Source organism: Rhamphochromis sp. 'chilingali' (genome assembly GCF_963969265.1).
Source record: "Rhamphochromis sp. 'chilingali' genome assembly, chromosome: 13".
Lineage (NCBI taxonomy): Eukaryota > Metazoa > Chordata > Actinopteri > Cichliformes > Cichlidae > Rhamphochromis > Rhamphochromis sp. 'chilingali'.
In genome coordinates, this window is record NC_137940.1 from 30,977,369 (window position 1) to 30,994,143 (window position 16,775).

General features: G+C 39.3%; 1 protein-coding gene across 2 annotated transcripts in view; it reads left to right on the forward strand.

The window, feature by feature from the left end:
- LOC308408212 (neuronal acetylcholine receptor subunit alpha-3-like) overlaps window positions 1-15,053 on the forward strand; it is a 31,929-nt gene extending 16,876 nt beyond the window's left edge. Inside the window, exons 2-7 of one of the 2 annotated variants that reach the window (XM_080900380.1) lie at window positions 1,821-1,960; window positions 2,051-2,095; window positions 2,191-2,300; window positions 2,622-2,829; window positions 4,376-5,386; window positions 14,044-15,053. In XM_080900380.1, the coding sequence (XP_080756506.1) occupies window positions 1,821-1,960; window positions 2,051-2,095; window positions 2,191-2,300; window positions 2,622-2,829; window positions 4,376-5,386; window positions 14,044-14,169 (1,640 nt within the window). In that variant the 3' untranslated portion in view covers window positions 14,170-15,053. The remainder of the gene's footprint in view (window positions 1-1,820; window positions 1,961-2,050; window positions 2,096-2,190; window positions 2,301-2,621; window positions 2,830-4,375; window positions 5,387-14,043) is intronic. The other variant, XM_080900381.1, reaches the window with a different exon arrangement.
- The last annotated feature ends 1,722 nt before the right edge of the window (window positions 15,054-16,775 follow it).

Consider the following 16,775-nt stretch of genomic DNA (forward strand, 5'->3'; position numbering starts at 1 on the left):
TTGAGACACGTCTGCAGTCAAGGGAAACCTGGTCCAGCATACCTAACAGACTGCCTGCTGCACTTCACTTAACTTCCAAAAATACATTTATTTGTCAAGTGTTGGTGCTCATTCTCCATGACTTAATTGCTTATGATAGAAGGAAGCCAAATAATTCAAAGAATAGGGAGCAGCAGTAAGTCTGATAAAGGTCAAGCACTGAAACTCCAGGAATAAACTTGATTTTGCAAAACAGACTGCTTGGAGTTTTGGATAGGTTTAAAATGTGACACGAATAACACACCGATGACCAAAAACATGAAAAAAAAGCATCAAAATAAGAAACCAAAGCAGTTTTCTGTGTTTTTTTTTTTTTTTTTAGAGAGGAAACAGATTCAGACAGAACGCGTCCCATTAAAGGTCTATGTTTTATTTAGCTATTTTCAAGGAAACAAACCTTTTCGGTGAATATGGCTGTTTGCGTGTATATGGGTCCTACTTGAATACATTCAGACCCATCTCTAAAATGCAGTTCACTAAGTGCAGGTTTAATGGTTTCTTAGTAGACTGAAAAATGTGTCCGGCATTTCATGACTGGGAAGCTGTGATGCGTGAGTTTGGCCTCAGAGGTTAAAGCATTTATTATTTAATGGTTTTCAGCCTGAACAAAATTAAACAGTTCAAAATTTAAGGGTATAGAAGGCCAACCACAGGCATCCTGTGTTTAGTTAACCAAGAAAAAAAAAAGGTAGCAGGGGATAAAGAAATATGATAAAAAGCAGGTGAAAAAAAGTCTGGAATGGAAGCATTTCTGTAGTTATGAATAGATGTGAGGAAGCTCATTGAAGCCACTAGAAGAGTGTTTCTGAGGGCTTGCTGATAGCGTGAGTGCCTGCTGTCCCGTGCGAGGCAACATTTTCTGCTTGGACAGTCGTGGGCCTGCATGTGCCATCCCAAGCACCAGCGTTACAAGTGGCAGCTTTCCACAGTATGACCTTCAGTCCAGACTTAGACACACTTGTCTAAGTCACTTGTCTGCAGACACTTTGGCCAAAGACACATCATTCTGTTTTGCTTAAAGCCTCTTGTGCTTTCAGATTTTCTACAAGCTTTTAGGCTTTAATGAGACTATGTAAACATACAACTGAACTAACACACTTTGATCATTTGTAGCCCTCTCTCCTGTCATTGAATAAACAGCTTAAAAATGACTGAAAGTCAAACTGAAAGCCCCAGTGCTGTGAAGACTGGTGCATAGATTTACCTTTTTTGCTCATCACTGTCAGAAGTACAATGAAGGTGAATGGAAGTTGATTTGTGATGCTTAACTTTAGCAAACTGCTGCAAACATATTTCCTTACATGTATCCGCATGGCTAGATACCTCCAGGAGTGAGTCCTTTAATAAAGCTGTAGGTGGATGTGTTGTTTGGTCTGTCTGCAGTAACCATATAATGAAAGTGAGGAAATGTTGAAGCTATTCTGAGTAATATGGATTTATTGTGAAAGCTCACATGTATTGTTTGCATTTTCTCTCCTTCACACTTTATTTCTTTCTTACTTTATCACTCGCCGGTGAATTAAACCCTTGATATTACCACCTTCAGGACACAGGTGTTTTTTATGTTTCTATAGTGTTTGCTTTAGAAGACATTAATGTTAATCCTTCTGAGTGACTGAGCTTTTAGTTACATTGAAGTCAAGTTCAGTTTGCTAGCAATGCTGGACAATGCCTACATATCAGCTCACTAAATGTGAAGCGACAGTTTCCCCCCTTATTTCCCTGGCAATAACTTATCATCTTTTCATTTCATTATTAACATCTCCATCCTATTTTTCTAGGCTGTTTTTCATCTAAGGCAGAGGACAGATTATTTCGAAGGTTATTCCGAAGGTACAACCAGTTCATCCGACCAGTAGAGAATGTGTCGGATCCGGTTACTGTCGAGTTTGAGGTGTCCATATCTCAGCTTGTCAAAGTGGTAAGAGGGTAAAATCAGTATAACAAATAGGTGTTTGATTAAAATAAATAAATAATAAGGCTCGTCAAATTTCCCCGTTTATCTTTTCAGGATGAGGTGAATCAAATAATGGAAACCAACCTGTGGCTGAGACATGTGAGTGACAGTCACGAGCTTTGTTTTTATCTGTTCTTTTGTTACTTGTGGATTTTGTTAAGATCCTATTGTTTTAATCCCTGCTCGTCTTTCAGGTGTGGAATGATTACAAATTGAGATGGACCCCCTCTGAGTTTGATGGGATTGAGTTCATACGAGTTCCGTCCAATAAAATTTGGAGGCCAGACATAGTTTTGTACAACAAGTAAGTGTTAGAGCATAGATGCTAAGAGGTTGTTACACTGAGGATTTTATTTTGTTTTCCATCTATCATTATCTGAGAAATCTAGATGTCTATATTGGGCTATTTTATGTTATTTTCTCTTTTGCTTCTGAAGATACATTTTCACATCAAAAGCAACCACACACAGTAGATATGCGCACCCTGTGTACTTCTCTAACACAATTTGCGTTCACTTGCTAGCAGTACCCTCTTGTCATTGCCTAGTGGTGTTAAAACTGTAGTCAACTACTAATTTCAAACATATCTGTTAATTATATGTATTTTGGCCTTTTTCTCTCACAGTGCTGTAGGTGATTTCCTTGTGGAAGACAAGACCAAGGCTCTGCTAAAATTTGATGGAACGATCACCTGGGTCCCTCCAGCTATTTTTAAATCCTCCTGCCCCATGGACATCACCTACTTCCCTTTTGACTACCAGAATTGCTCCATGAAGTTTGGTTCCTGGACCTACGACAAGGCCAAGATTGATCTAGTGCTCATTGGCTCAAAGGTGAGAAGGAGCAACTGGGGTGAAAGGAAATAGATCCCTGCAGTTATGTCATTAAGAAATCTCTGTCAGTTTTATTTATTTATTTGTTTTTAGCATTTTTATGCATCATTATTGAGAAGAATTATTTAGCACTGCACAGTAGTAAGTGCTTATATCTTCCAACTTGCTTAGATTGCTTCATTTTTTATGTTTGCCTTCCTCCTCTTTATTCAGTCCATTAGGTAAGTATCCTCAATGCACTTTCATTCTAAGAGATGACAGTTGCACAACAAAGCAACACTAACTTGCAATGTTACACTATATTGCCAAAAGTATTCATCCAAATCATTGAATTCAGGTGTTCCGATCACTTCCATGGCCACAGGTATATAAAATCAAGCACCCAGGCATGCAGACTGCTTCTACAAACGTTTGTGAAAGAATGGGTCACTCTCAGGAGCTCAGTGAATTCCAGTGTTGTGCTATGATAGGATGCCACCTTTGCAACAAGTCCAGTTGTGAAATATCCTCGCTACTAAATATTCCACAATCAGCTGTTATATTATAACACAATGGAAGTGACTGGAAACGACAGACATTCAGCTATGAGGTGGTAGGCCACGTGAAATCACAGCGGGGGATCAGCAAATGCTGAGGTGCATAATGCACTGGGGTTGCCAGCTTTCTGTAGCGTCAGTAGCTACAGACCTTCAAACTTCATGTTGCCTTCAGATTAGTTCAAGAACAGTAAGTAGAGAGCATCATAGAATGAATTTGGCCACGCAGGTGCATCAAAGCCTTACTTCATCAAGCGCAATGCAAAGCAATGTATGCAGTGGTGTGAAGCGCGCCACCACTGAACTCTAGAGCAGTGGAGGTGTGTTTTCTGGATCGATCATCTGGCTATCCAATGGACGAGTCTGGGTTTGGCGATTTCCAGGAGAATGTTACTCATCTCACTACATTGTACCAAGAGTCTTGACTTCAACCTGACAAAACACCTCTGGGATGAATTAGAGCAGAAACTGTGAGCCAGGCCTTCTTGTCCAACATTGGTGTCTTTGTAAGAATGGTCAAAAATTTCCATAAACATGATTTCCTTGTGGAAAGCCTTCTCTGAAGAGTTGAAGCTGTTACAGCTGCAAAGGGTCACCTGACATCATGTTAAACCCTATGCATTAAGAAAGGAATATTACTCAATTTCATACGCATGAGCGAATGCTTTTGGCAGTACATTGCAGCTTAGACTTTGGATAGTCTGAATTAGAAAGTTAACTTTTTTTTGTTGAGAAGCAGTTGGAAATTTTAAACATGTGTTTGTTGTCTTTCTTTCAGATAAAGTTTACTATGTGTTTTTACCTGAAATTCAGAATGTGATGGATTGGGGTGGCCATTGTCAAAGGGAAGACTGATGATGAACTTATTACAATGTTAAAATTGACAAATGTATTTAAATAGATTATTTTAATAATGAAGACAGATTCAGTTCTCTTTAAATGAACTTGTTTTAAACTTTGAGATATAATATTTTTTTCTAAAAACAGCTTTCACATTTACACTTCACCAGGTGAACCTAAAAGATTTCTGGGAAAGTGGAGAGTGGGAGATTATTGACGCTCCAGGATACAAGCATGACATCAAGTATAACTGCTGCGAAGAGATCTACCCTGACATCACCTACTCCTTCTACATCCGCCGCCTGCCTCTCTTCTACACCATCAATCTCATCATCCCTTGCCTCCTCATCTCCTTCCTAACAGTGTTGGTCTTCTACCTCCCATCTGATTGCGGGGAGAAAGTTACCCTGTGTATCTCTGTCCTTCTCTCCCTCACTGTGTTCCTGCTGGTCATCACTGAAACCATCCCTTCAACATCTCTTGTCATCCCCCTGATTGGCGAGTATCTCCTCTTCACCATGATTTTTGTCACACTCAGCATTGTCATCACTGTCTTTGTGCTGAATGTTCACTACCGCACACCTATGACTCACACAATGCCCGAGTGGGTGAGGGCTGTGTTCCTTGGCGTGCTGCCCAGAGTAATGCTGATGAGGCGTCCTATTGACCAGGGCTGCTCCTCACCTGCCAGAATTACAGGAGGGACAGGAGGAGGAAGCAGCGGTGGAAGCAAGAAAAGAAAAAACAGTATAGGAGCAACAAGTAGCTCAGGAAGTGTAAGTGTTGGAGGCATAACTGGGGGTGTAGCCTGTCCGCCGCTGGAAAGCGGTGCAGGAGGAGGAGGGGGTACGTCCTCAGCTGGTGGCTCAATGAACTGTGTGGAGTATGGTGAGATGAACCGTGACATGAAACGGGACATGAACAGAAGGTTCCCCTACAGAGGCAAAGAGGTACCGACTCCTGTCCCACCGCCAGTGGTGCCACCACCACCTCCTCCCCAGCCACCTCAGACTCAGGGGCCCCAGGAGTCAGAGCTGCCCAAGCTGCCGAGGCCCATCAATGCTTCATCGCCGGTAAACGCTGTCGTCGCCTTTTCTGTGGTGTCTCCCGAAATCAAGCAGGCCATTGAGAGCGTAAAGTACATTGCAGAGAACATGAGGACTCGTAACAAAGCCAAAGAGGTATGCAATGTGGAAAACACAGTTTTATTTATTTCAATATGCTTTTCAAATTGATAGAAGTTATACTATATAGACAAAGTACTGGCCCACTTCTCTTTGAGTGTAGTGCTGTAATAGGATACCAACATTCAACAAGTCAGTTTGGGAAATTTATTTCCTCCTAGATGTTCTTCAGTCAACTGTGAGGCAGTCTTGCAAAGTACAAGCATTTAAGAACCACACTCAGCCATGACGATAAGACCAACTTAAGATACAGAGCACTATTGCCAAGTGCTGAAGCACCATCCATTTACAATGTATAAATGGATGGACGGTACTTAAATATCGCCTTTCTACTCAATTTGAGCACTCAAAGTGCATCCGCCAAATTGCACACATTAATACAGTGCTTTTATTTATAGTTAAGCATTTTTTGTCCAGCACATATCGATGGATGCAACAGGGGAAGCTCAGTTCAGTTGGTCCATGTGTTAATATATGAACACGTGGACAAAATACTGAGCTGGGGGGGCAATCCACCAACCTCCTAGTTGGTAGGCAATCTCCTCCAGCACCCAAAAAATGTGTTTATAATGCATAAACGTCACCAAGACTCTGCTGATTCAATAACTGATGTTAACATCAGCACAAAAACTGTGCGGAGAGCTTCTCATTGTCAGTTTCCAAGGCTGAGTGGCTGCTGTAGGTGTGCTTTGTTGATGGTCCATTACTTTGTCTGTAAAGTGTATAGCAGGGGTAGGCAACCTTTCTGATGATGAGTGCCATCTGAAATTTCCTCAGAAGTCAATGTGCCATATGATTGCATTAGCAATAAATTTAATAACGCTCTATATTAACAGTTACACACTATATAGAACAACTTTATAGAATTATATTTGTTCGCAGATGTTCGCAGCTATCAGCGAATAGTTATCAGCTATTTTGAAACAAAAAAAATAAAAAGACACTTTTTATCCATAACAAGAACTCGCTATTTATGGTCTCCTCACAACAATGATAAGAAAAATAAACTGGGCCAATATGGCATGCTTGTTAATACAGGGTGGGCCATTTGTATGGATACACCGTAATAAAATGGGAATGGTTGGTGATATTAAAGTCCTGTTTGTGGCACATTAGTATATGTGAGGGGGCAAACTCCTCAAGATGGGTGGTGACCATGGTGGCCATTTAGAAGTCGGCAATCTTGGATGCAACTTTTGTTTTTTTCAATAGGAAGAGGGCCATCAAACTTATTGGTAATGTCACAAGAAAAACAATGGTGTGCTTGGTTTCAATGTAACTTTATTCGTTCATGAGTTATTTACAAGTTTCTGACCACTTATAAAATGTGTTCAATGTGCTGCCCATTGTGTTGGATTGTCAATGCAACCCTCTTCTCCCACTCTTCACACACTGATAGCAACACCGCAGGAGAAATGCCAGCACAGGCATCCAGTATCCGTAGTTTCAGGTGCTGCACATCTCGTATCTTCACACCATAGACAATTGCCTTCAGATGACCCCAAAGATAAAAGTCTAAGGGGGTCAGATCGGGAGACCTTGGGGGCCATTCAACTGGCCCACGATGACCAATCCACTTTCCAGGAAACTGTTCATCTAGGAATGCTCGGACCTGGCACCCATAATGTGGTGGTGCACCATCTTGCTGGAAAAACTCAGGGAACGTGCCAGCTTCAGTGCATAAAGAGGGAAACACATCATCATGTAGCAATTTCAAATATCCAGTGGCCTTGAGGTTTCCATTGATGAAAAATGGACCAACTATCGTTGTACCCCATATACCACACCAAACCATCACTTTTGTTGTTCCAAAAGTGGGTTAGTGTCAGACCAATAGCGGTGGTTTTGTTTGTTAACTTCAACATTTACATAAAAGTTTGCCTCATCACTGAACAAAATCTTCTGCGTGAACTGAGGGTCCTGTTCCAATTTTTGTTTTGCCCATTCTGCAAATTCTGTGTGCCGATCTGGGTCATCCTCGTTGAGATGCTGCAGTAGCTGGAGTTTGTAAGGGTGCCATTTGTGAGTAGCTAATATCCACCGAAGGGATGTTCAACTAATGCCACTCTCCAGTGACATGCGGCGAGTGCTACGCTGTGGGCTCTTGCTGAATGAAGCTAGGACAGCCACTGATGTTTCTTCCTTAGTGACAGTTTGCTTGCGTCCACATTTTGGCAAATCCAACACTGAACCAGTTTCACGAAACTTAGCAAGCAGTTTGCTAACTGTAGCATGGGAGATGGGTGGCCTCGTAGGGTGTCTTGCATTGAAATCTGCTGCAATGACCCGGTTACTGCGTTCACCAGATCGCAACACAATTTCGATCCACTCCTCACGTGTTAACCTCTTTGACATGTCAATGGCTGTGAACAAAGAGAAACTTGTAAATAACTCATGAAAGAATAAAGTTACGTTGAAACCAAGCGCACCATTGTTTTTCTTGTGTTGTGACAGTGACGTACACTGTCTTGTTGGTATAGGTAAAATGTATATTTCTATACATTTCACGTCAGATAAAAACTTTGGTTGTAAGATTCAGATAATTATTTATTAAAAGCGAGACATTTTAAATGAGAATAAGACATAAAAGTACTTCTTTGTGCCCCCCTTTCCCTGTTAATGCCCCACCTGGCCCCCTGGCAACACTTTGCTAGACCCGCCCCTGCACAGTTACCAGCTGTCAGCTACTTAGAAAAGGATCCTGGGGTTATTTGTCTCTCAGAAACAGTTCATAACTTCCCTTCAACTCATTCATGTCACCTAAAAGGTTAACCTGTTTCTCCATCACCTGTTCAGCTCTGATGAGTCAGTAAGGACATCTCCTGGTTTCATCTTCATGTTTCCCTCTCACCAGATAACCAAACCGATATCATGACCAGCAGCTTTTACAGCTGTGGCTCCAGCAAACATCAGCTGATACTAGAAATTAATATTAAATAAATTCTAACAACAGCTGATCAAGCTTAAACGTGCTGATGTTGTTTAGCGTGACATCCGCTGGTTTCCTCTTTCTGGTGCAAAGTGGGCGATAAACAAACAAGAGAGAAAAGCTGATCAGCTGATCATTGATCAGTTTCATGATTGAAGTAGCAGCAGGAGAGGGAAGGAGAGAGAATGAGAGAAGAAGAGCCAGCTGTGCAGCAAAGACACAGAATAACTCCAGCTTTGTGTCTTTTTTCATTGTAGGTGAAGTACGAGACAAACTGTTTTCCTTTTCAACTCAATACGAAATGTGTAATATTTTCTATGAATACGGGACGATTCCATTTTTTACATGACGGTTTGCAACTCTACTAACTAACTTCATGAATAAAATAAAGTTCACTATCAGTGACATAGCATACACCCAGCTGTATCGAAACTCCATCACGCTAGCTAGTACGCAGTACGAGTTATTGTAACTGACTGTAAAAAGTCAGCACAACGAAAATAAACTCCACCTAAACTTGGTTTATATCTGACCCAGATAGACTGCAGGTCATAACTTCTTACCTGAAGTTCAGTTCACCTGACACTCGGACCGGCGGCCGCCTCGGGTCTCTCCTCTTCCTGCCTCTCCTTTCCCTCATCCATCTGCTGGCCTCTGTGAAAGCTCCGCCATAGAAACCACCACCAAACAACTGAGTTATTTTTACACATTGGCCAGCATGTGGCCAATCCACCACCTTTCATTGTTTATACCTTAAAAAAAAAAAATCAAAAAAAAAAAATCAGCGGTCCATAAAAACGAAAGATCACCATCGGCCTATCAGGCAAATGCCCAGTAGCCAGTCCAGCTATGGTCGTGCCATCAGTTAACCCTTCGCGTGCCAGCTGTGGCATGCGTGCCCAGGGTTGCCGACCCCTGGTGTATAGAGTCGTCTTAGCAAGTTGGGACAATGTGTAAAATTTAAATAAAAACAGTATACAGTGATTTACAAATCATTCAAACCCTATTTTTGTATTAGAAAAAATTAGAACTGATTTTTTTAAATTTATTTTTAAATGATATATGGTTCCATTTAAGCCAGAAACGTTTTTCAAGAACAGCCGGAACTGGGACAAGAAACAACAGTTTGTTGCAATACAATGCATGCAAGAAAAGATGGGAAAAGCCTTCTGGGCTTTCAGAGAGAGCTGTGTCAAATCTGAGTGACATCAACATAAAACTGGTTTGGGCTACAAGTGTGAAGTTAAAAATAATCCAGTTAAAGAAGAGCTAAAAACAAGCTTTTTTGCTTGTCTGTGCCTGAGGCTAAAGGCTTGTGGCTATATTAGTCACTACAAGCAAAACAAACAGTGAATATTTTAAGTGGCTGTGATATATTGTTGAAAATATAGTCTCCTGGCTTCATGAAAGAAGGACCATTTACTAATATGTGCATGGAAAAGCTGTTATCGAGTGCACCAAAAATTACAGTTGGGCTTATGAAATTGTGTCCAAAGAGGAAGAAAAGGCAGATCTTTCCAAAGTGTTTCCACTGGAGTGATGATGGTTAAATAGTAATAAGAGTGTTTTGTAAAACTGGAAATAATTGCCAAAAGCCAATGGTATTAAAAATTCATACATGAGACATTTGTACGCGCAATGTAGTCACACACTTTTACACATCTGCTGTTAGTAAAATGAGGGCCAATACGTCAGGCTTTGGTGTGTAAACTTTTATGGTTTTTTTGTTCTGTGACAAGAGTGTAAAAAAAGGTCAAGCAGGTATAACAACAATGTTCATTTGAGGGACTATGCATCAACAATGATTTTTATAATAATGTTTTGCCACACTATTTAATCTTATCACATAACTTTTCCACATTACTATGATTACAGGGATTACATTACTATGTTGAAAAACTTTTATGTAGCTGTGTGCGGCACTCAAGCTAAATTGATGCCTGCACAACCCTGAAATGCTTCTTAAAATAAATATCCAGACATTAATAACAGCAAAGAAGGCGCAAAACCTAAAGGTAGTACCCTTGTTAGGATTTATATACGTGGTTAACATTACATGTTATAGCTTGATAATAACATGATGGGGTTAGGTGTTAATATAGAGGAAAAGAGACAATAAAGATATACAATTGAATTACATATAATTTCAGGTTAATAACCAAGTAGTAGCATATCTCAACCACGTTTTAGTTGTTAATTAATATTATATATTTTTTAAACCTTGGTAATAATAGACTGTTTATAATGCTTGTAATGTGGTAATAAAGTGGAGTAATATGGATTAAATGTAACATTGTCTATTAGGCAAAATCATTTATTAATGTTTTGGTAACAATATCTTAACCTGTGAGCACTGAAATAGTCATTTCTGTGCAGTCTGAAGCTAAACATTATTGCCTTTTTATTTTATTTTTATTTTTGCCATTTCTATTTAATTTAGGTCTCATTGCAGATTTTAAACAAAGTGCACAGATATATATCTGCGTCCACATTATTATATATAGTTATTGGCACATTATATACATTTGAGTTTAATATAAGTCAGCTAAAAACCGTGGTAGCTATTACCTTACATATATTTAGATGACATTGTGTGGTCATTACTACTTTATTTCGACATTATTACTGCCCTATTACCATGCTGTTTCTAAGCTGTAACCTCAAATTCTACCAAAAATGAACTATTTTGTGCATTTGGGGAAAATTTAACACATTTTGACAACCAAACCAAGAATCAGTTATCGTAGTCTGACCACCTACACCCAGTTTTCACTAATATTTTGCGTTCTTGCAAATTGAGGGAGATGCAAACACAAAGTCAGAAATCAGCCAACGACAGCATCTCCCGGCAAGAGAGGCACCAAAGAGTTTACCACAAACTCACAAATGACTTCCCCTTAATCATACCCTGTCTTAAACATAAGTGATAAAAATAAAAATGTCTGCTTTCTAGACCTTTTATAGATTTTAGAACAGATTTCCCCCCCAAATATATGCAGGACATAAATAATCACACACATACACATAACCAAGCATTACTACATGTGGTTCATCTATGCATAATAGATGAATTTCTATCTAGCTTGGTAAATGGCTTGGAAGCCATTTACAGAGGGCTGCAAAGGGAGTGTAAAGCTTCTTGTTTGTCACAGATAGAGGGCTTTGTGCATTCCTTCCTCACACTCTGGATGGTCCTGATATGATTGTTGCTGCTGCTCCAGCTTTACTTAGCAATGCTTGGATCCTTCTTGCATGCAGAATAGCCATACGGCCTTCTATATTCACACAATGGCATTATGGTCACTGAATCCATGATCTTATTGTCCACACCTGACTGATCAGGCCACACTCACACTATATTTAGCACTGTGCAGATGTATTAGACATAAAAAGGATGTGAGGAAGCCACAATGCCATAAATAGCGTTTATTAATACTAAAGTTCAGTAAATTAAAAAAATTCCTTCCTAAACTGTTTAAATGTAAATAGAGAAAATAACTATTTATTCTATAAAGGATTCCACTGGGAACATTACTCATGATCCACAACAAATAAATACATCTTTTAAAGACTTTCATGAGGCTTTACACTCACTACAGGTTAATCTCTCTTGCAGAATTTCTTAAATATATAAATGTACCGAAAATAAATGACGATCAGATTGTGGTTCTGAATTCACCATGAATGCATCTCCCAAACAATAAAGCCCCAGGGCCACATGGTTTTCCAGCAGAGTTTTACAAAGAATTTTGGCCTCTACAAGCAACTTCTTTTTTCAGAATGGTCACTGAAATTCAGAATAATCAGACTCTGTCTCTAAACATGAACTCTGCTGTCATTAGTCTACTTCTTAAACCAGGCAAGGATCCTGCGTTCCCATCCAGCCACTGCTCCATTTCAATTATAAACGTTGACCTTACAAAGTCCTTGCCAGAAGTTTAGAAAAAATAACTGCAATCATAATATATTCTGACCAAACAGGCTTTATCGAGGGTCGTCACTCAGTGAATAATACACGTAGACTAATAAATATAATACATTATTGCTCTATCAACAAATTAGAAACCACAGTTGTCTCCTTAGATACAGAGAAAGCATTTGGCCGGATAAACTGAAAATTTGTATTAGCAGTTCTGCATAAATCTGAATTTGGTTCATTCTTTATAGACTAGATTAAAACACTGTACAGCTTTCCAAATGCTTGTGTTAGGACAAATGATTTTAATTCACAAAGCTTCAACCTACATGGTATAAATCTTCACTTATCCAAACTATCACCCATTTGAAACAATCCAGATATTTACCATCGTGACATCATGAGAAAGGGATTAACAATCTAGAACGTGTTATACAAAATGGAAAGTTTATTTCATTTGAAAATTCAGAATCAGCAAAGCTAAATTTCTTGAATATCAGCAAGTAAAGCCAACATACAGGACAAATTCAATCCCAGTCAACTGAATCTAAAAATACATAATTGGCTAACAAGTTTTTTTTTTAAATATCTGAACCCCAAATGGTTATCAAAAATGTAAAAGCTATTGTTTAAAATTAACAAATCAATTCCCCTCCCAACTGTAAAGTGGGAGCGAGATCTTTCCATGAGTCCAGATCAAAACTTCTGGACACATGTATGCTTAAAATGCCGTCAAAATGACCAAAAAGGAAATCAAAAAATGGCTTTTTTTTATTAATCAGTGTAGAAATTTACTTCTTGATCACATTATTCTGGAGATCACATTATTTGGTCTCTTCAAAAAACCAACTGGGTGAATTTGTCTCTCTGGTCCTTGCTGATCAATTCCATTACCTAGAGGGGCTGGTCGCTGTAGTCTTGTTTCCCCATTTGCCTTGCAGGTGGATGAGGATGGTCTGTGGGACTATGCGTGTCTGCAGCCTCCTGAGAGCTGGAGAGCAGCTTTTGCTGTTTTGGAGTGTCTCTGTGTCTGCCTCGGTTGGTGGAGGTAGAGAACTGGGGAAGGTGCTGCCTAATAGTCTTCAATTCAATTCAATTCAATTCAATTTTATTTATACATCGCCAATACACATCAAGAGTTGTCTCAAGGTGCTTTATATTGTAAGGCAGACCCTACAATAATACAACTGAGAAACACCTAATATGACCTCCTATGAGCAAGCGCTTTGGCGACAGTGGGAAGGAAAAACTCCTTTTTAAAAGGAAGAAGCCTACAGCAGAACAAGGCTCAGGGATGGGCAGCAATCTGCCGCGACTGGTTAGTGTGAGAGGAAGAAGACATTCATCTGTATACTCCAGTATGCTCTTTGTGTGGGGATGACTTCTTCCTACTCTGGGGTCTTGTAGGGGGTTGTGGATTGCGTGGGTCACAGTGTGTAAGCCCATTTATGTGGCTTTTTTTTTTCCTGCCTGTCCTGCCTTAGACATTGTCATACTATACCGCATTTAATATAATAACTGAAATTACACAAATAAAAATAAGAAAATAAATAAAGAGATAAAAGATTCACATGAACAAGAGGAGCCTATAAAGGTTCTATATAGCTGTTCTTGCAAAATCAAAATGTGTTTGGCACCACAGTGTCTTTAGAGCACAAAAAACAGTGAATGTAACAGTTTGTGCCATAAAGTTCACAATTACCATTAAGCAAAGGTCGCTTGAAGACATTTGGAAGAGGAAAGAAAGACAATGTGCTCTGGTTATTTTTATTCTTTTTACTTTAAATTTCCTTTGTTTTCTCTCCTCAGGTGGAAGATGACTGGAAGTACGTTGCCATGGTCATTGACAGGATTTTCCTGTGGGTGTTTGTGACAGTGTGTGTGCTGGGAACTCTGGGACTCTTCCTTCATCCCCTCATCAGTTTCTTTAAATGAACCACGTCTCTATGTCCTCACTTTTTCTCTTATTTTTGTCTACTTCTGTCTCTTTGCTCCACTTTGAGTACTTCGAGAATTATTCCCTTTGCCGGTCTTTCGTGTCTTTCACAGATGCCGTTGACCTCCTTTTCCAGCTTTCTGTTTCTCCTTTATCTGCCTCATGCTCTTCGCTGGGATTGCCATCATCAGCCATCACTTCTAGCACTCCGCTGTCTGTTTTCTCACACGACTTACCCAGATTTCCTCATCCTTCTTATGCTTTTCAATGTGCAGTTGATGCTGTCTGGTCTTACTTTAACAGCCTCTTTCTCTCTTTCTCTGTTTTTAAAACCCTGCTCTTCTTTCATTATTTCTTTCTTTCTTTTCCATCGCTGCTTGTCTTTTCATGGTAATCCTGTTTCTTGTTGAGGCTGCATTTCTACCACTCTGTGTGTTTAAGTGAAAATGTCCATTTTGTTATGATTGTTGTACAGTCTTAAACAATGATAAAAAAAATTCTAAAATTGTCAGGAAACTGTTTAAGGGAATGTTGTAAGTACTGTATAAGTTTGAATAATTTCAAAGGGAAATGCATGAATGACTTTTCACTAGTCATTGTAAAGATTTTTGAGAGCTGTGCACAATATGACCTTTAAAGCTAAGAAACAATAATGCAGTCTTGTGTTTACTTGTTGTCAAATAGAAGTTATCTGTATTTTTCCCAGTAAATATCTGTAAAGTGTCTTATGCATGGCTTTGGATAATGACACTGACTATGGCTATACACCTTTAAAGACGTAGGTTTTCAGGTCTAATTATGCACCAAATTTCACAGAATCGGTGAAACATTTACAATGTATAGATACACTTTGACTTGCACAATGTAGATTAAACTTATAAAAGACGTGAAATAAATTGAATAATAAATTTAAAAATTGCTCTAGTCTTTTCTAACAAATAAATACAAATTTACCGAGTTTGTACTTTCAGTCCTTGATCTGTAAGCTGAGTCATTCAGTCAAAATGAAATACAGATCCCAGAGGCTGAAACCCTACTTGAGAAGTTAATGCCTTTTTGTGTGTTATAGGACTTGTGTGTCTGTGTGTGAATCCTAAAAATGAACTTGCCACTAATAAATAGTAATATAAATATAAATAGATACAAGTGTCACACAAAAGACAATAATAAGATTCAGCAATATCAGATTACAGTGAAGTCTGAAGACTTGGAACCTTAATTTAAGTTATACAAAAACATGACCAGCTCTATAAATTTTCTAGCATAATTATATTCATTATTATTTGTTTAAAAGGCAATAGTACATGTGCAACATTCATTTCATTCATTTAGTCAAAATCTTTTACATGTTTAGAAATAAATACCAAGTCAAAAAATGTCTTGATGCATGCTCGATCATCCAGGTAAGGAAATCTCAGAAAGCTGATCCAAGTGACTTCTTCAGCCTGACTATACACACCACACTTGCAAGACAATACATCATTAAGTTGACTTTGAAGACAATGGATTGTTAACAAACCACTCTACAACACAAAACTTTTTGAGGTGTCATTTTATCAGACTGAACAACATGCACGCAAACACTACCAAAAATATAACCACCTCGGCAGGTGGAGATAATAATTGAGAAAATTAACCTTTTCTGATTGTGCCACCAATTTCAAGCCAAAATTAGGACTGGAAGGTCCTGAAGTTCAATCAATGTGTTATCAGCTGGTCTTGAGTTATCTAACACGGTGATGCACATAGGCAGAAGACAGGAAAAAGGCTGCATCGCTAAAGCAAAAGTAACAAACTTGCCTTTTCTTACTTCCCTGCTCTTTTCTTTCCTCTTTCAAAGGTCACTAGTGAGTCTGAATGTCCCTGTCAGCTCTCACAAGCCTACACACACACACACACACACACACAAACACAGCAAAGGTTCACGCCATCCAGCCCTTTCCCCTCAAGTCACATTTGTGATTATGGCTTTGAATTGGCCCACACTGCAGCTCTCAACGATCTACTGCTCACACTTAATCCCTACTTGTGTCTACACACTGAGCCTGTACACATTTGTGTTTGGGTAAGAGTGTGTGTCAAGAGGAGACGGGGAAGATTACACATGTCACCTGAGGAAGTGAGAACGAGAAACACACACTGAGACAGAGAGGGTGGAGATAGTGACAGAGTGAGTGTTATTGCAAGTCCATATGAGCACTCAGTAGCAAGCGTCTCCCTACATACGGATTATGGCGTGCATGGAGTCCGGCTATAAATATGAAGATGAGCAGCAACCGTATCGCGGACACACATACTATCCCATCAGTCTCAGTCTGCATCCAGACAAGGTCATTTTAGTGCCTGGTTGCCACAGAATGAAGAGTTCATTCTGAGAACTACCAAATACTCTAGCTATATTTGGACAGTATGCATCCAATTTACCTAACAGCCTCTCCCCCAACTTATTGCAGCATTTAATAGGGAACAAATAAAGAGCCCTCACAACACCTTCATCTATAATTTTATCCACTAGACGAAGATGTTTCCCTTTGATGTATTTGGATGCCACTTATGGAATATGTCGAGAAAGACTCACAAATTGGCTGCTTCTTAAAGCTGCAGC